This window comes from Xylaria bambusicola, assembly GCF_022495145.1.
Source record: "Xylaria bambusicola strain CBS 139988 unplaced genomic scaffold F5B22scaffold_1, whole genome shotgun sequence".
In the NCBI taxonomy this organism is placed as follows: Eukaryota; Fungi; Ascomycota; class Sordariomycetes; order Xylariales; family Xylariaceae; genus Xylaria; species Xylaria bambusicola.
In genome coordinates this window covers 1,502,184-1,519,597 of record NW_025953554.1, presented here as the reverse complement: position 1 = coordinate 1,519,597, position 17,414 = coordinate 1,502,184, and the positions used below count along the sequence as shown (strand labels likewise).

Genomic DNA, 17,414 nt, shown 5'->3' with positions numbered 1-17,414 from the left:
AATTTCCAAGCTTTTTTATATTTTGTTCGAGGGTATACTGAAGTTGATGTCGATGTCGACGCTGAGAACTAACTCTATAATTCGTACACGACTGATCGTACAAACACACAAAATCGTGGCAATATGTACTTTTGGCGTCCCTGTTTTGACTCCATGTGGCTAATTGTAGCCTTTTGCTGTTGCTGGGGTATAATATCTTCAAAGTGCCTCGCCGACAATATTACCAATGGCACCGCCAATCTCTCCAAACAGAACACCCTTAAATATGCTCTCGCCCATTTCTTCCATCCAGTGGCCCGACTGCTTGAGGCGTTGCTTCCATAAGTCTTGGTCCTTTTTCTCTAGATTTTCCCATGAAGTGGCTGGTCCATGAGTCTCCTCGTTGTGAACATCAACCTGCAGCACTGGAAGACCATCTGGCCCGACCACTCCTAAATCCTCGTGTTTAATAACCATTGGTTGTGACTGATGTGTGTTGATGTCTGAAAGTAGATTTTCAATGGTCTTTTGTTTGTTATCTGTCCCTTCCACTCTCGGCACTTTTCGTAGTGGTATTGTCCATGACGCGGGAAGATATTTCTTGGCTCCAAGTTTAGGGGTGCCCATGTCTTTGGCCTCGATTAGGACCTGGCCGGTAAGTAGCAAAATGAGGAATACAAGAGATATCAAGGTAATAACAAGAGCCGGTGATTCGCCCTTGGATTTTAGGGCAACAATGTAGCGCGACGACTTTGCAGAGTCTTCTGACTTAGTAGACGCTGACTTGTCCACATGCTTTTTAATGGGTATATTGTGGACAATAGTTGAGCAGCCAACCGATACACTCGCGAGCTTCACGCATAGCTCCGAGGTCGACTTAGCCGATCCCTGTGGTGGTGAAAAGGTAGAGATGGATAAGTTCGTGATACTCGACGGGTGTACGGACTTGAGGACCTGGAACGGGGCGAGATCGGAGAGTATGTCGGAGTCAAAAGCACTTTTATGTTCTAAAGTATAGAGAGATATGGATGAGTCATTTCCGGCGACGGCGATGACAAACTGGGCTTCACCCTGTTTATCGGACGGCGATGCGACGGGGGATAGGTTCCGTACAGCCAGACTTGTGGCTTTGGATACACTGCTCGGCAATTTGGCGCGGATCGCTAACCGAGCGTTCTCATTATCATTTTTCGGCAGCCTCAGGCCATGTAGAGCGACACCGCGGGACTTTGGGTTGTTCACGACGGTGACAAGAAAACCCGATGTCAAGTACCGTAATGACTTGAAAGAGGCTTTGACATTCTCTCCTGCGTCGGGCTCGATAGTATATACACATCTGGGCTCAGAGACCTCGGCCTTGGAGACTTCGACGGTGAAGACCTCATGGTCGTCGCAGTAGGCGAGCTGATAAGTGTCGGGGCCGGTCTGAATCACGTCGAGATCCATGGCTTCCACGCGAGGCTCCAGCCTGCCCCTCGTTTTCCACCGAGGGCTGTTAGTGCTGGGGACATCGAATAAAGCGATCTGAGGGTGCTTGGATAAGCCAGTGGCAGCAGCGCCTAATCGCGGGGAGGATTTGAGGCCCTCGTGAGGGGGCGAAAGCCTGAGGATCCGCTGGTAAGTATCTTTGTCTCTATGCACGAACAGCGCATCGCGCGCGACCTCGGAGATTTTCACACCGCCAGTCTTGGCCGACTTTCCCGGTTGGGTGATAGTTAGCGCACGCATATGCTTGTTCTGGCCCTTATTAACATCGTCCGGACTCGAATTGACTCCTGCGAACACAGTGACTGTTGCGGGCTTTTCTTTCTGGGGTCCGACGACAGCGAGAGACATGACACTGTCCTCGTTGGGACACAGCTCGAGTTCAGAGAGCTCGGTCAGCTGGGTCGCATCCGATGTGTCAAGCAGGGTCTGCAGAATAAAGCGGAGCGCAAGCCCAACAGTTAGCCCACCGAACCCCAACCCAAATGGTTTGGTTCTTACGACTGGGGTAAGAAGCGAATGGGAAGGGGAAAGACAAAAAAAATAAAAATAAAAAACCGGAAAAGGGATAGATGAGAGGAACGTGGCATGGGAATAATCAAAATAGGCTCGCGAGGTGCAGAGAGGCAAGCGAAAGGGTGTCTCTCACAATCTTGTTTCCGACTCCATTGCGTCCTGGGCCTCCGCCGCCGGCAACGACCAGGCGATCGGGATCTACGAAGTCACAGCAGTACAGCGGATAGGGCAGCTGGATGCTGGCACTGGGTATTGTCGGTTTCCCCATGGCTACGTACTGCTGTGCACGGTTGAGAGTAATATTAGGCTGGGCAGAGGGGAGAACACGGGCTCTTTATTTGGCGAGCTGGGTGTGGTGAATGCGACAAGTTACAGCGCCAAAAAGCGTCGTATGTGATGGATTGATTGATTGATTAATTGCCCGGGTGAGAGAAATCAAGTGATGACGTTGGACACTGTGTCGGATACTACTTCGTAGGTAGGTAGGTATGAATTACGTAGATGGGTAATTATTAGGTGATGGAGGAAGAGAATCGAATCCAATGTCACAGCCCAAATCTTTGATCTCGTAGGTCCAGATAGAGGCAGGCGAGCAGGCAATGGCAATGATGATGACAACGAGCAGCAGCAGCATCATTCCCATTCCATTTAGCGCTGTCCTTGGCCAAGCCTAACTATATGTATTTGTTGCTACTGTAGACATGTGGTGGGATGTGTTGGAAAAAGGAGAAGAAGGCCACATAGCACGATTTGGGTGTGGAGTACCTAAGTACTTAGAGGTACCTATAGTAGGTAACTGTTCGTGGCTCCAGCAGCGCCCCAGCAGCGCCCTAAAGTCCCTACCTACAGGTACCTACATACATAGTAGTACCTTAGGTAGGTAGGTAGTCCTTTAACCTACCTAGCTTCGTAGAAAGTTCCAGGTTGGCCTTGAAGGATTGAATATTGCCTACCTCTAGGCATCCTGGCTACATCTGGGTAAAATCTTTGTTTTTGTATATGTACGAGACCATTTGTAGAGGATTTGGGTACGAGGAGCTGAAACTCCAGCCAATCATAGCTGGGTTTCGCTCAGCTACATGGCATCTATCACATCACCCATACCATGTCACACCACACGTGGCTCTCCTTCGATAAACTTCGCCTTTATGCGCAAACATAACACGAGACAGTGAGAGCGCCGGATGAGAAGCGTGAAAGTACTGGGTTTCTATTAGATAAGTACGTATTGAGTTACCATGGACCGTTATAAGAGGATAAGTACTCTGGATTCTGTCCAAGACAACCTATCCTTGTCCTTGTCCTACTAAAGTATATTCGCCATCGAGGTACATGAAGATGTCCAGATTGGATTGTTATAACATACCTACCTCTACTTCTAATATCATTCATTCACCCTATCATACGCCCAACTAATGCCTTCCATCCATATTAATAATCCTCAAGCCTCGCACAGCAGAAAATCATACTTAAGCTCCCATCTAGCCTTCTCATCGCCCACCCTCTCCTCGAATCTCACCAACAACTCTTTCTTAACGGCAAAGACAACGTCGCCCCCCGTGTTCTCGTCCTCGCAGTCGAAGACCTGTGTAGTCAGTGTCCCGTGGCCCTCGGCTGAGACGATGAAGTGGATATGGGCCGGCCTATACGGGCGTCGATCCAGCAGTCTGAGCAGGCGGCCGGCGGGCCCATCCAACGGGACCGGATACGCCGTGGGACGCAGTGCGTACAACTCGTAGCGGCCGTGCTCGTCCGTCCGGAAGCGTGCGCGTAGGTTCGTGTCTGGCTGGTCGCGGTCCTGCTGCGAATACAGCCCATTGGGGTCAGCCATCCAGACGTCTACGATGGCGTTCGCGAGGGGCTTGCGCGTCGATGCTGAGAATACGCGGCCCGATATATGTGCTAATAGTGGCGCGGCTGTTTTATACCAAGGCGAGTTTCGTGTCAGCGGCGAGATGATGCTACTACCGTTGGCTAGGAATGGGGAGTTGGCACGGTAAAAGGGGCCTAGCACGGCGGACGGCGTCGCGTTCTTGCTGCTGCTGTTTGTGCGCAGCAGGAGTTTTGATGTGATCTCGTCGACGAGCGACTCGAGACCTAGAATGTCGCAAATGAGTTGTGTCTCGTTACGTTGAGCGGTTGACATGCGGCCTGCCTCGTTCATCTGTAATCGTTTCATGTGTAAGTACGTACTTCTATACGATGAACGGGTGATATATATAGGACTATTCGATGAAGCAGGCCAACTTCTGTTGCAATACTACGTATGAATGCCGAGATAATAGAACAAGACGAAAGCAAATTCGAAGGCAAGTTGAGATCAAGAGATAACAACGAATGGATGAGAAAGTGATATGTGTGATGTATGTGCACTCACCATTTCCACGCCAGCCATCCACTCCTCAACGGTGAGGTCGACTTCTCGCGCGAAATCATGTATATGTCGAAGCAAAGATGGCATAATCTGCTTCATTCGAGGATTGGCAGCCGGGCCAGTCGCAGCAATGACGCGATCCGTGAAGTGTAGGTCATACTCGAGGCTGCGATGGTCTTCCCCGGACATTTCCATCTCGCCCTCTCTTATGCTCGTCATCGTCCGAATACTCTCCCGAGAAGGCTGAGGAAAACTTGGCGACGCGTTCTATAGTCGTTATATATTATAAATATATATATGTATATATGAATTCCTAAGTGTGGAACATGGTCGCTTCGTAGTAGTAAAGAACTAGCAGAAAGACCAAAGGTGTACGAACATAGCTTATATCTCTGGCATAAGTAGGTAGGTAGCTGGGCAAAAGAATCAAGCAATTCGGTGTCCATGTATCTCATCCACCCGCAAAAGTAAACAAACGGCGATTCCAACCAGGCTTCACGAACAGCTTCTTCAAATCACCAAACCCGAACCATTTCGCCGAGCTACAGTTCTCAGCTGCAATCCAGTCAATCGTCCAGCCCCATCTCCCTAGCATTGAATGATTAAGAGACGGGTTCTAACATGGCATTGCATCGCAGGCAAACAGACGAAAGATAGGTCGGGGTTGTGAGGTCTCATTGAGCATCGGATTGGGAGCAACTTAAGTACGTAGGAGAAAGCCACATCCACCACCCCAGCTCGCACAAGGAGCGGGAGCCGCCGAGGTATTCTCGAGAAAGCAATTGCGACGAGCCCATCGTTGAACTGCGAGTGGGGATTTGTTTCGTTTGTTTGTCGTTTGTCTATCACATGTCTACCCCCTACTGTATGCATGCACGTAGATGTTCAAGAAAAAGAAGATGCTGGTAAGATAGGCAGGTAAAGCAGAAGGTCAGCAGGTGATTTTTTTTTTTTTTTTTTGGCAACCGAGGATAAGAAAAAGAAAAAAAAGGAAAAAGCCTACAGACTAAGGATCCGATTCGAGCAGAACAATCGATTTCTACATACCCTCGACCCAATGCCAATCCCTTCCTTCAGCGTAGGTCTCATAGCACCTGCATGAATATTGAGCTGGTATCCCCAAGTGAGACAGACGCCTCTACTGTGAGACATATTTATTACGTAGTCTGCAGAGAAGAGCGAAGCCTCGGATACAGCAGCAGCAGCAGCAAGGCAACGAGCCTGTCAGAAAGTAGCCTAACTAGTGAGTTTCCGTGCCGTTCTGTGAAACATGGATGATTCGACTTTGTAACGGAGTCCCCGACGATCGTGAATGGATGGATGGATGACTGTCCGTTGTGTTTAGCTCATTGTCGCCTAGCTTCAACGAAGACCAGAAGCATGGGTACAGAAGACTAGCGAACACTGCGCTCACTTACACTATATTCGAATTGAAAATATCTGTTTTATGCATACTAGCGGCGAGAGACCATTAGTTGTAGTATCTAGACAAAGGGAGAAGTATGTAGACATAAAGGATGAAAATGCTCAAGTTTTACTACAATGTTATAGCTGGTTTAGAATTAGGATTTACTCCTTTTCAATGCTCTCAATCACGTCATCGAAACCGCCATCAATGACAGCTTCGTCAATTTCTCCCTCCGTCGTCTCCTCGTCAGTAACATTGTTCGCGCGCAAGAGATTATGCATTTCATCCTCGCTGATGATACTCTCGATGCTGCCTCGCCTAACGGCTGGTCGAGTCTCGCGCCTCCCTTCTTCTATTAGACGCTCTATCTTCAGTCTATTCGCGATAAATTTGAGTTTTGGGAATACGCTCTGTTGTCCTTCGTGCAACATACGTGCAAGTCGATTTGGGTCGGGGTCTGACAGAATCTTCCAAACGTCGGACAACTGCGCCTGTGGCCAGATCGTTATGGTACCACTAAACTGCTGCAACCACAACTGGGACCAGTCCTGTCCGAGCGGGCGAGGTAATAACTCTAGGTGCTTCAGCACCTTCAACCACTTATTAAGGTCCAACTTGATGAATTGCTCTGTGGCAGAACCAAGAAATCCGCCCCGCCAACCACGACCCTTCCGATGAGTAACTGGGGAGCCGACCGTACCTCTCGACGAGAAGAAGAATAATGATATGTGTGGGTTCACTTGGCTAACAATAGTGAAGTTGACATTGAAATGAAGATTTAAAGCCTTGATTGGAATATCTGTCCTTAAGCTTCCATCTTTCCACTGTCAGACTAGATTAGTATCTTCTGTCGAGGTTTGGGAGTGCGCATTTTGCTAAGAAAAGAATCCGCATACCTTGTGGCCGAAAGAATATGGAACTAGAGAGCCATCTAGAGTCTTCATCATCAGCACGACAGGATTTAGAATACCGGGCACAGCAGCGCTTGCCAGAACGGCAGACCAGATTACGCAATCTGGTGACGTTAGGTAATTGCAAAGGATAGTGGGCGAATGAGGATCGGCCGGAACGCATGAAACATTGAGAATTCGCCCAGTTCTTTCATATGCCTCTCTAAATGTCATAGAACCGCGGGACCACCAGCTAGCCTGGCGTGCCCAGTCGACGGAATCGAACCTTGCTCCAGTCTTCCACCACCTTGGAAACCATTTAGTGATAGGTTCAGAGCAGGCTTGGATATTGTGAGCAAGGGCCGGTACGAGCAATTGCTTGAGTTCCTCGTTCGTCCGAGTCGCAACGAGAGCAGCAACAAGAGCCCCTCCACTTGTACCGGTAATAACGTCAGGAAGAAGGTCTGCTTCAAGTAGCGCCTTGACGACTCCAAAGTGATAGTATGCGAATGACTTGAGAGTTAATAGTTAGTGATCGTTTCTTAGCCACTTGTTAGAGCCCTAAAAGACTAAAATCAACCGGGCGCATAGTTCCTGTAATACTTACAGCTCCTCCAGAGAGACACAATGCAGTTCGGCCAAAGTTTGCGTGCATTCTCTTGAAGAGACTATGCTTTTCGTCTAGAGATAATTGGTGTGAATTCATCAAAAACCGCGTACTTTTCTCAACTACATGCCAAGTTAGCCGAATGGTATACTATGAATGGTGCGAAAAGAAAGTGAGTGGCCCACCTTCATCTATAAAACGCTGCACCAGATTCTTCGTTCCGTAGTATGTCTGGCTGTAGAGTCTAGGGTTTTCTACACCCACAAAGTTGTTCTTGACGCAAGCCTCAGTTAAAGCCTTGAGGTTCTCGAGATCCTTCCTGCTTCCACCTTGCGCTTCTTCCTTTTCGGCGGCGCCGCGATATTTACGGGTCTGTTCGTAAACCCGGCGAATAGTCTTAGAATCGTAGTATGCGTAATCATTCTCCTCCTTCCACCTCTCATTTCCTAAATAGGCATCTAGTTCCTTTGCCGCGCGAACCCAGTCACGATAACTGCTTGCAGAGCGCAAGGCTCGCCTCAGCCTCTCCCTTCTTCCAGTCCAGGCGACGTAATGTTCGTAAAGAAAGATATAGAATCTGGTTGCGAGGTAGGCAGCCCCTAGTCCGATGATCCACAGCACGACAGAGAAAAGGAAGGGCCATTTTAATAGGCCATACAAATACCCTTCGCGAGTCTCGTCGATAGTCCGGCTGCCAATATTGAACTTCTTCCTCTTCCTGCGTCGACCGTGTTTTATTTTTTCATTCACGGGTGCCCAATCATTCTGTGCGGTAATGAACAAGTTACTCTGGGCGCCATTGGTGTGAGTGGCAGCCTCAGGTAATCCCGAGGTATCGATAGAAGGGGCAGAGCCCGAACGTGTGTACTCAGCGCCAACCAGGCTTGGGCTGCGCACGCTTGAGGTCAAGACATCGTCGGTGGAGGGTGTCGGGTCAGGCGCAGATAGAGCTTGAGCAAAAGCCGCAAGGTGTTCGGCAGGGAGAAACCGACGATCGATATCGGGAAGCCTAGTGTAGTCAAAAGATTCGGGTGGGAAGCCGTAGTTGCGATCGCGCTCGGTGGCACTGGGAGTTGGTAATGGTCGTTTAACATTTGCCATGGTGGTTGAGCAGGCGGAGAATGGGGAAAGGTATCATGATGTTTTATGTATGGTGGGAACTGGGAATACAATTACTGTGAGTGGCTAGCAATCAACAAAGAGAGAGGCCATCATCGCCACGAAAGAACCATAGAGGCGAGGTAGCGAGCACGCGGATCGTGGTGGTCTGATAGTGCCGGCCTGAGTGTCTGGTGATGTGTGAGTGAGTGAAAGAGCGAGGTTCAGTTGTTGACTTGCAGGGATGTCGGGGGGTTGCTTTGTGTGCGACGTCATCTTCGTTTCCTAAGTAGTTACCGAGTAGTTACCTAGGAGTTACCTAGGTTAGATAAGTACTTCCAGGTAACAGTCTAACCTTAGCTAGCAACCAAGTGCCTAATGAATACTCGACATATGCAAATGCGTCGTAGTCAATCGGTCCTCGCCGATTGATAAGTTACTTGAAACAGCTACATCTATTTTTATTCTTCCGACTTACATATAGAATAGGTGAAACAAATATGCGCAACGCTTAGAAGGCATATTGCAGCCCCTAAGCGCCCTGAAGCTACTCACGTCGGTATATACCATGCCAATGGAAGGAGAATGTTGCAGACTGAAAGAGGACGGTAGCTATCAAGTATAGAGTAAACCCCCAGAAGCTTACGTCTTCTCACCTGATTAATTTTCTTGGATTTACCAGTCAGAACAGTGACTGGCCAGAGGAATGTACAACAAATCCAACTGTCATAGGTATAAGCATTACGGAACCTTGTTTCTCGTGCAAGTGAATCATCTCTGAACCGATGCATTTTGAAGATGCTGGTATTTAATGCCATTGCCTCTAATCATAGACTCCATTAAAACATCCCCCGTAAGCCTGAACAGAGCTGAGAAAGAAGCAAGCAGTAAATGAAAATGAAAATGAAAATGAAAGAACTCCAGGATTGCATAAGACATCTGCAGAATGGTCACGCAGTTGCCATCAGCAGATACGATAGCATATGTTAACATGGTCGTTTAGAACTCAGACATATTGTGAGAGCCATCTGATGCCATCACCGTAACCTATAACACGGATTAGCATTATTGAAAAGATGCCCGCACGAGGATAATAGAGGCGGGTTAACAGACCTTGTCTCATGACCACAGAACACATGAAAACTTCAACGGGTCGAATTCCATCCAATGGAACTTTGCCCTTGCCGGTGGTCTGGTACAGACCCAGCTCATGACGAAGTTGGTCTTCAGACACGGCATCTGGATGGTCAATCTTGTTACCCAAGATAACAAATGGGACTTTAGCGAGTTCCTCCATGGACAACAGAGCGTCAAGCTCGGCTTTAGACTCGGAGAGACGTTCGTGATCCTTGGCATCGACGAGGAAAACTATGCCATTGACTTCGGGGAAGTAGTCTTTCCAGAGCCGACGGGCTGCACCACGCAAACTGTTAGCGGCAAGCAGGACCGATAGGTCAAATATCGCAGCGTACCTTGTTGATGGCCACCTAGGTCAAAAGTCGTGAATCGGACGTTGCCAATGGCAAGCTCCTCGGATGCTGCCAGATGCTTGTCAGCAACCTATAGCTCGGTAAAGTAGGGGTCTGGAACAAAGAGTTCGATGTCGATAACGTACTGGGGTGGAGAGTAGGCTGAAGAATTGCGACACGATCGTTCTATACAATAGATATCTCAGCTCTCTGTTCTCAAGGGTGTAGCGTGTATGTATACGAGGCCAAGCGACGTAATCGGCCGAGCGACGAGGGGACGGCTGATTTCAGCGCAATGATAACTGTTGTGTGGCGGGATCGAACCTTCAGCATGTGTAGCAAAGTCGTCTTTCCGGCATTATCCAGACCCAGGAAGAGCAGCTTGGCGTGCTTGTTCATCAAGCCAAGAGAGGAGAGGACATCGTAGACTAGCGGGTGATGGGTGAGTGTCAGTCAATCTCGTGCAAGCAGGAACAGTGGGAGAGCGGGAGCACAAACACCACTGAACAATCCACATCTTGGCGATAGAGGGGTGTGTTGGGAAGATCTCGGTGCAGGCAAGTCGTCGGGGATCTTAGCTGGCTGTGTTGTCTAGAGGAAGCTGACAGTTTTGATGTTGGCGTGATGGATGATGGAGGACATGTATGGCGGGTCGGATATAGCAATATCTGATATCAGACGTGCCTACCTAGGTAGATTAGTCTACAGGCTGGGTAAGGCGAGACAGGTCAGTTGTGTCCATGCCACCTGCAGCGGCCACAAAGGTTCACTAGAAGGCCAGGTGTCCACCCACAGTGTGCGTACCTACGTACCTACGTACCTATTTAACAGATGAAGCAATAAGTATAGCACCACTCAAGGATTTTAGTTTTGGATATCTTCAAGATAGCTTGCCGTGGAGAGAAAGATTGTCTAATTCAATGACACCTTGCGCTACTTCGGCGCAAATTGTCCTTGCCTACCTCTACCTGTACTATAACTTTCTTTATAGCGGGCTATCGTGGCCGTTGTAGGCCTGGCTACGAAAAACGAGCTGGGAGGCTCGGAGAGACCAATTTGGCAGTGCTCGCTCCATGAGAGAACACTTGTGGCCACCTGGTCACTCGGCCCCACCAGCTGCCCCGGGTACTGGTTGTTGCATGATATTTTCCTAGGGCTACCTATGTATCTATTGAGTCGCCACCTCGGCAATTCTACCTAGTGTTAGATTGGATAGCAATTCTAAAAAGCAACGAATACCTAGGCTTTTAGACCACCTCATAAACCCCCTGCCTATTCGCTACAATATACTGATTACATACTTAGGCACTCAATGGCATGGCTATACTATAGGTTATGTTACGTTAGGTTGGGTTGGGTAGAAGTCCATTGCCTAAATGCAAACTGTCCTGTTCGTCTATATATACTCACTGCTCACTACTCAAACTTAACATAGACTTAATAGTCGTCTGATTAGAGACAGTTGGTTCACCAGAAGTGTCAGGAGATGACCTTTGCGCAAGTAATTCTCATATGCATTCAAGTAATTGGTATCTGTTACCATACGCCATCCCATATGCTGATATGCCTTTACCATTTGGTATCCGATGACCAACCAAGCCCGCTCCTCGTAAGAAAAACCAGCCCAAGACAAAGAAAAATTCGCCAATTTCAAAAGAAAAAAGAAGGATGTTATGTACAGCTAGGCTAGCTATAAAGCAGAACCGAGAACTTGATGCTGCTTTGCAATAAATATACGAAAGAACGATGTGTCACTAAACCAACCGACCCTTCAGATAGACAACACATATTGGTCCGGGTCCAGTTTTCCGGCTGAAAGAAGGCCGATTTCTCTCATCCGCTCAGCGCCTTTGCCTGGTTGGGGCCGTTGCTGAGGTAGTTGGCCTTTTCGCGCCTTGTTGGTGTGCTTCTGAAGATACTTCTCCTTGAACTTCTCTTTCCGGCGTTGCCGTTTCTGCTCCAAACCTTTCACGATATCAATAGCACCCCGAACATGGACACCGGATTCTAACGCCTTGCTCATCCGGCGTTGATTCTTAATATGAGGCGGGAAGAGAGCCGGAGCTCTGGGTAGAGACTTAGTATGAGTCAACCCAGGCCGGAATGCTAGCGTCTTAAATTGTGCGTTATTGCACTGCCCACCGTGAACCAAGGACGCTGGAGGGGACCGCATCATATTGACGCGACCAGGCGGGGGCGGCGACACGAGTCTACGGGGAGAGTGTCTGTCAAAGAGCCGTCGTGGAGAACGACCTCGAGCTTTAGGCGGTGGTGAACGATACCGTTTGGGGGATACATGCCCTGGCTTTTTCTTGCGACGCTCACCATCTTGGTCTCGTGTGTGATGGATGTCTTCCAATTCTCCATGAATCCAGAGCTGTTCGTCGCTGTCGTGACCACGCCTATGAGATTTGATGTCTTCATCTTCAGGTTCTGACGTGGGAAAACTGGGGTCAATATCCTGTGGAATTGGGTGGAGCTTTTCTCGACGTTTTACAGCCAAACAAGAGATATAGGCATTCTCCAGGACACGGTCTTCATCGAGAGTACCACATACGAAGTCGGTGCTATCGGGTAGCTCTGGAGTACCAGGTCGAAACTTGATCCGACGACCTCTTTCTCGAATCCGCTTAGCAATATTGGCCCCTTCCGAAGAGGAAGAATCGGATTTCTCGCCAGCCAAAGAGGGACGACGACAAATGAGCGAGTCATTCGACAGTCGGACGGCTAGGCCAGTACTTGGTGTCCAGAGTTGCAGTTCACCATCGTCCTCATCCTCAGACTCCGCAAACCCAACCTCGTTGTCGGTATTGTACCCATCAGAAGCGATATCGTCAGAGCCATATTCTGATTGTGAGTCAAAGCCTTCGTCTTCATCTTCGCCAGCTTCTTCATCCTCATCTAAGTCGTCCATATCAATGTCCTCTTCGTTTTCCAGATCCGCTTCCTCTTCCACTTCATCGTCTTCCCCTTCTCCATCTTCATTCTCTTCCTCTTCTTCCTCTTCAAGAGCCTCCTCTTCAGCCTCCTTCCCTAACCGTCGAATTTCGTTCTCTTTCCGTAGCGTGTCATCGATGGTTAAGCGAGCACAGGTAGACGGAAGATTCTGTAGGAGCCAATCCTCTTGCAGAGGTTCATCACTTGCGAACTCGTGAAATCGGGATGACTCCGTATTCAGATCATTGGCGTTCGCAGTCAGATATTTTGAGGACCGATTTGTCGCTAAACTTTTGCCGATGGCTTGTGGCGTTAGAGACCGCTGATGTCGGCCACGGGTGGCTGACGGAGATCGATATTTACGGATTGATGAGGAAGAGCCACTGCTATTCTTTGCCGAAGTCACAACGGATAACGGCTCGGTGTTTTGCTGTTCACGCTTGGAAGTTTCGGTCCCAGTAGCGGGTTGTGCGGGGCAAGCAAACTTAATACAAGTTTTCCTCGGCGCTTTCTCTTCGGTCGTGGACGTTTTCACAGCTTGGGGTTGACTTGGAGCTTGCTTTGCTTCAGGCTTAGGGCCGCAAGCAAAAGAAATGCATCGCTTCTTCTGAAGAGCGTCTATAGGAGTGTCTTTAATTTCCCCGCGAGATTGCGTCGCAGTCGGACGCGATTCAGGTGCAGCTTGTCTTCTGAAATTACCAGGGCGAATAGCCCCTTGCTTTCCATTCAACAAGTCTCTCTCAAGTCCAGCCAAAGAAATCACTGGCGGTGGGGGGCTGGGAGTAGTCGTGCGAGTAGGGCTTGTAAATCCAGTGTCGCTTGTAAGGTCGGCGGTAGAAGCCAAGCTGATATTACTATTCAGAGAACGCCGTCTTACAGGGGCGACAGGGTGATAGCTTTTGATATTGTCTTCGCTGGGCTGATGAAGTGCTTTCGTCAGGAGGGATTCGGAGTGGTCCGCGATTCGTGGAACTACAGTTCTCTTGAATTGATTTCGAGGGGAATTCGGGTCAGATCCTGAATCCGGGGGTTCATCTACTTCGGCAGCCACCTCGTCGTCTGGGCCATGTTGCAAATGAGCTGCTTGGGAAGACCAAGCGAGTATACTCGACGTGCCCAGGTTATTGGCCCGACCGTTCGCCATGTTATAGCAGTCGTCGAAATACAAGATAGTTTCAGAGAATATAGAAGTTGAGACGGCCAACTTTCTCGGCCAGATATTAACCTCAATATTAACTCCTTTAAAGAACTAGAATATGATAAGAGCCTAGGAGAGGCTGAGATAATTGTAAGATAATGTAAAGAGGTTGAAATGCCGATGCGCAGAATGTAGGCTCCGGTTCTTGGCCAGAAAGAGCGCAGTATGGTGTCCCTAGGGACCGTCTTGCTATAACAGAAGAACCATGATGATTTCCTTGCAGTTGTGCTGTTAGGAAGAAATGTATAAATGAGCACGGGCTGCGGAATGCCGCAGCAGTATAGATTAAAAGACGCGGATGACAAGCAGGTCGTCGATCCAGTCAAAGGGGAGTGAATGGTACGGTAGCTGGTCAGAGGATGGCCAAGCAAGCAACAGGCTGACAGTTTGAGTCAAAGCCGGAAGCTGCGTATAGATAGATGGCTGTACGGACGGCACTTGGCCGATTGAGCAGGATGCGAGAGGCGCAAGGGGGTCTTGGGTCTTGGACAGGCTTGGCTGTCGCTGGCCGTCACTAATTCTGACGTCGAATCAAGTGGCGCAGAGGGATCTGCAAACAATCCCGAAGAGGACGGATATGCGTGCTGCTGGCTGCAAAGGGCAAAGGCGCATGCGACGTTGTACTAAGAAATTGCATAAAACGCCGACAATACTAAGCTGAGAAGACAAGTTGTTGCTGAAGTGAACGGACGAAGGAAGCGGAGGGAAGAGGAGGTTGCCTTTAGTATTGAGGAAAGCGGAAATCCCACTGGGGAGATGAGCGACAGAGAGATGGACGGCGGTGGCGGACAGGCTTGAATGTTTGGTGGGAAGACGGACAATAGACCAGGGCAGAAAACCTGAGATCCGTACTATGTAGGTATGAAGGAAATGTTATTGAATACATGTAGGCACCACCTATGTACTTCTGGTGGATGTACATGCGCATGTAATTGATGCTGCGAGAGACGTGGTCACGGTGTACAGGTCAGGTGGGTTGTCCCTTATTTTCTGGATTTTTTGTACTTAATTTTTTTTTTTTGTCTTACTCCCTCCCTTTCAGCGGTCAGCTTATTAGTTTCCAATTCTTCGAGAAGATTGTACCGACTACTGCAGTGTAGCGCACTTCAGGGCGCGGCCTTGAAAATGGATTATACAGTATTGGAAACATCGAATCGCAAACATGCTCCCACCTGCTCCCACTCGATTCGCTGTGCGCAAATAGGTAGCGCCCCACTGTGCCTCCGCTCTGAATCGACTGTGTACGTGCACTGTATGCGCACCGCTCGAAGGGCAATCGACGAAGCAACTTGAAGACTGTCGAGACTGTGAGGGGCAGCGCACAACCAACACACATGTACTTGATTGATTTCTGATATAGGTATATAGTACCTTATGACATGGATACCTAGTAGTCAGTGCCTTTCGACCTACCGATCGGTTACAGTAGCTACAACCTGGCACAATACATAGATAGTACTTACATTCAGAGGTTGGTTTTCGGTGATCCTGTTGCTCAGATCAGACTCAGATATTGCGCTTACTGCGGCAGGTATTGGCGTCATAGGGATCAGTGTACAGTAGTAGTAGGTAGGAGGTAAGTAGAGCTAGAGGCGCACGCATCACAATCGAACGTTGCAAAAGCATCGACATACCTAAACGGGACAGTTCCTCACTCCTTGCTGCGTCCTGCACCACCAAAAATACCGTCACTTTACATAGGTACCTACTTGCACAGCATCCAGCAGCAGCATTAGTGTACGTTTACAGGGCTGGCACCGGGACCATGGGTTGCACGGCACAAGTTGAGGTGCTCGAAGTGACCCCTCTTCATCAAGGGCCCCCTGTCGCGTATCGAGTAATGCTAGGGTAATTCTTGCACATGCCTTGTGTCTACTGCAGAATCTAAAACGGCTCTGGCCTCTTCCAGCATAGCTCTGCTTTCTGCTCTGCTTGCTAGCTGGAAGTAATGTAGATACAAAAAAAAAAAAAGAGGTAAACGAAAGTGTCCCAAGTGCCAACGCGCCTCCTCCCAACAATTCGCGATTCCCGTTACACACAAGCTTCCACTAAGGCCTTTCTTAATATCGAAAAAATTGCCCAAGAGCGGCTAATCAGGGCTTGGTAGTTCTTGGAACTTCTTGGCCAGAGAGTTGCCGCGAGCTGCCTAGCCGGTTAACCAAGGGCCGAACCAAGGGTCCAAAGATCCTCTGCACACTTCCCTACTCTGCCTACTCTTCCCACCATGACATCCAACCATAAACCATTGGTGGGAACTCGAGATTTGCATGCGACCTCCGATGCAGCTCATCCATTACAGTAGCCGCGTTTGTGACACGCACATGTACTTCGAGTTCCTACTTATGGCCAGGATACGTAGTACTAATACAGTGAGCGTACCTCCTCTATACTGTCTAGGTTTATGTATGGGTGGGCACTTATATAGGTAGTGTGGTAGTTTAGCCCTGTCAAACTTGAAGCCACCTCTTAGATAGTTTTGTGTATACAGTACGTGTGGTCTGCAGATTGATTGTAGGCCAGATTCAGATTACCAAGGCGTTTCTACCGATGCTCTCTGTTGATTAATTGATGGCTGCATATCACGATGAGGCCTCGACCATCATCGCCGCATCACGATAAGGCACTGTATATATCTGTAATAGCCCTCCGCTAAGCGAGCAGTTATAGACCTACCATTCTTTGATGTAGCTTTTGGTGAGCGGTCAAGTCAGGTTCCTTCTAAGATGCCCACATGCAGTTTTGGTCAGCAGGGCAAATCGGCCAAGCCGGGATATTTAACGTAACATACAATTGGAACCTGGAACCGATTATCTTTTTTTCACAGGTTCTAGCGAGGGCGAAATTCTCGGCTACGTACTGTAGGGTAGGTAGTGTCTACTCGCCGCTCTCCAGCGTCGTAGACGATATCGGTGCGCAAGAAGTCAAAATTTGTGGCCTAGTCCCTTCATCCCATGCTAGACGATATTACTCGTGCTTATACAATAATGAGCAATATGGATCTCTGATCATCACCGATTTCTTTCCGGATTTGCGGTGTAGTCAACATCTACCCTAACCCCAAGAGCATGTACCTAGACGGTTCGTCTAAACTCTCGTGGTAATATGCGCGATTAAAATGCAGCAAAACTACACTACGCGCGCATGTAGCGCACTCGACTTGACCCATGTAAAATACAGAACTACTTAGTACATACCTCTACTTATGCCTATTAATAATTCTTAGTGTATTTCTTATGGAAGATCTACAGTACTATTATGACTCTCACACACGGCAATTTAGTGCAGAGTACCTACCTAAAACATCGCGTACAAGGTGCTTATGGAACGTAGCGTAATTTGGCCAGTTCTTACTTGCAGAATGTACACCACCAAGCTCTCATGAGCGTCTGAATCCACTTCACGGCTCCATACTGTATTTCTGTAGAAATATTTACGTCTCGCTAGCCCAAGTCG

The 17,414-nt window shown here is 48.7% G+C and overlaps 5 protein-coding genes across 5 annotated transcripts; all 5 read right to left on the bottom strand.

The window, feature by feature from the left end:
* Window positions 1–47: 47 nt before the first annotated feature.
* F5B22DRAFT_20532 (uncharacterized protein) lies at window positions 48–2,721 on the bottom strand. The gene is made up of 2 exons (XM_047969638.1): window positions 2,114–2,721; window positions 48–1,893 (listed from the first exon to the last, which is right to left on the bottom strand). Exons 1-2 carry the CDS (start codon window positions 2,246–2,248, stop codon window positions 199–201), a joined length of 1,830 nt encoding a protein of 609 aa, XP_047836502.1. The 5' UTR covers window positions 2,249–2,721; the 3' UTR covers window positions 48–198.
* On the bottom strand, window positions 2,720–4,757 carry F5B22DRAFT_20919 (Intradiol ring-cleavage dioxygenase). The gene is made up of 2 exons (XM_047969663.1): window positions 4,358–4,757; window positions 2,720–4,144 (listed from the first exon to the last, which is right to left on the bottom strand). The coding sequence occupies exons 1-2, from the start codon at window positions 4,571–4,573 to the stop codon at window positions 3,422–3,424; spliced, it is 939 nt and encodes a 312-aa protein (XP_047836501.1). The 5' UTR covers window positions 4,574–4,757; the 3' UTR covers window positions 2,720–3,421.
* A 1,166-nt stretch (window positions 4,758–5,923) lies between these two features.
* Window positions 5,924–8,360, bottom strand: F5B22DRAFT_641081 (lipase; the record flags this gene model as incomplete). The annotated part of the gene is made up of 4 exons (XM_047977938.1): window positions 5,924–6,586; window positions 6,659–7,165; window positions 7,260–7,381; window positions 7,445–8,360. The coding sequence occupies 4 exons, from the start codon at window positions 8,358–8,360 to the stop codon at window positions 5,924–5,926; spliced, it is 2,208 nt and encodes a 735-aa protein (XP_047836500.1).
* Window positions 8,361–8,765: 405 nt separating this feature from the next.
* Window positions 8,766–10,675, bottom strand: F5B22DRAFT_583681 (GTP-binding protein-like protein). The gene is made up of 7 exons (XM_047973379.1): window positions 10,647–10,675; window positions 10,325–10,514; window positions 10,151–10,254; window positions 9,973–10,012; window positions 9,830–9,895; window positions 9,471–9,770; window positions 8,766–9,404 (listed from the first exon to the last, which is right to left on the bottom strand). Exons 2-7 carry the CDS (start codon window positions 10,341–10,343, stop codon window positions 9,364–9,366), a joined length of 570 nt encoding a protein of 189 aa, XP_047836499.1. The 5' UTR covers window positions 10,344–10,514; window positions 10,647–10,675; the 3' UTR covers window positions 8,766–9,363.
* Window positions 10,676–11,556: 881 nt separating this feature from the next.
* On the bottom strand, window positions 11,557–14,451 carry F5B22DRAFT_20357 (uncharacterized protein). The gene has a single exon (XM_047969621.1). It carries the CDS (start codon window positions 13,905–13,907, stop codon window positions 11,598–11,600), a length of 2,310 nt encoding a protein of 769 aa, XP_047836498.1. The 5' UTR covers window positions 13,908–14,451; the 3' UTR covers window positions 11,557–11,597.
* Between the last annotated feature and the right edge of the window lie 2,963 nt (window positions 14,452–17,414).

Bases quoted from the DNA above. Each gene is read 5' to 3' on its own strand.
- F5B22DRAFT_20532 (XM_047969638.1), bottom strand. From the start codon at position 2,248: ATGGGGAAACCGACAATACCCAGTGCCAGCATCCAGCTGCCCTATCCG. The intron at 1,894-2,113 runs GTGAGAGACACC...TTTATTCTGCAG, and splicing joins ATGGAGTCGGAAACAAGATT to ACCCTGCTTGACACATCGGA.
- F5B22DRAFT_20919 (XM_047969663.1), bottom strand. From the start codon at position 4,573: ATGACGAGCATAAGAGAGGGCGAGATGGAAATGTCCGGGGAAGACCAT. The intron at 4,145-4,357 runs GTGAGTGCACAT...AAACGATTACAG, and splicing joins GGATGGCTGGCGTGGAAATG to ATGAACGAGGCAGGCCGCAT.
- F5B22DRAFT_583681 (XM_047973379.1), bottom strand. The intron at 9,771-9,829 runs GTACGCTGCGAT...TGCGTGGTGCAG, and splicing joins CCTAGGTGGCCATCAACAAG to CCCGTCGGCTCTGGAAAGAC. The intron at 9,405-9,470 runs GTCTGTTAACCC...TCCGTGTTATAG, and splicing joins TTCTGTGGTCATGAGACAAG to GTTACGGTGATGGCATCAGA.
- F5B22DRAFT_20357 (XM_047969621.1), bottom strand. From the start codon at position 13,907: ATGGCGAACGGTCGGGCCAATAACCTGGGCACGTCGAGTATACTCGCT.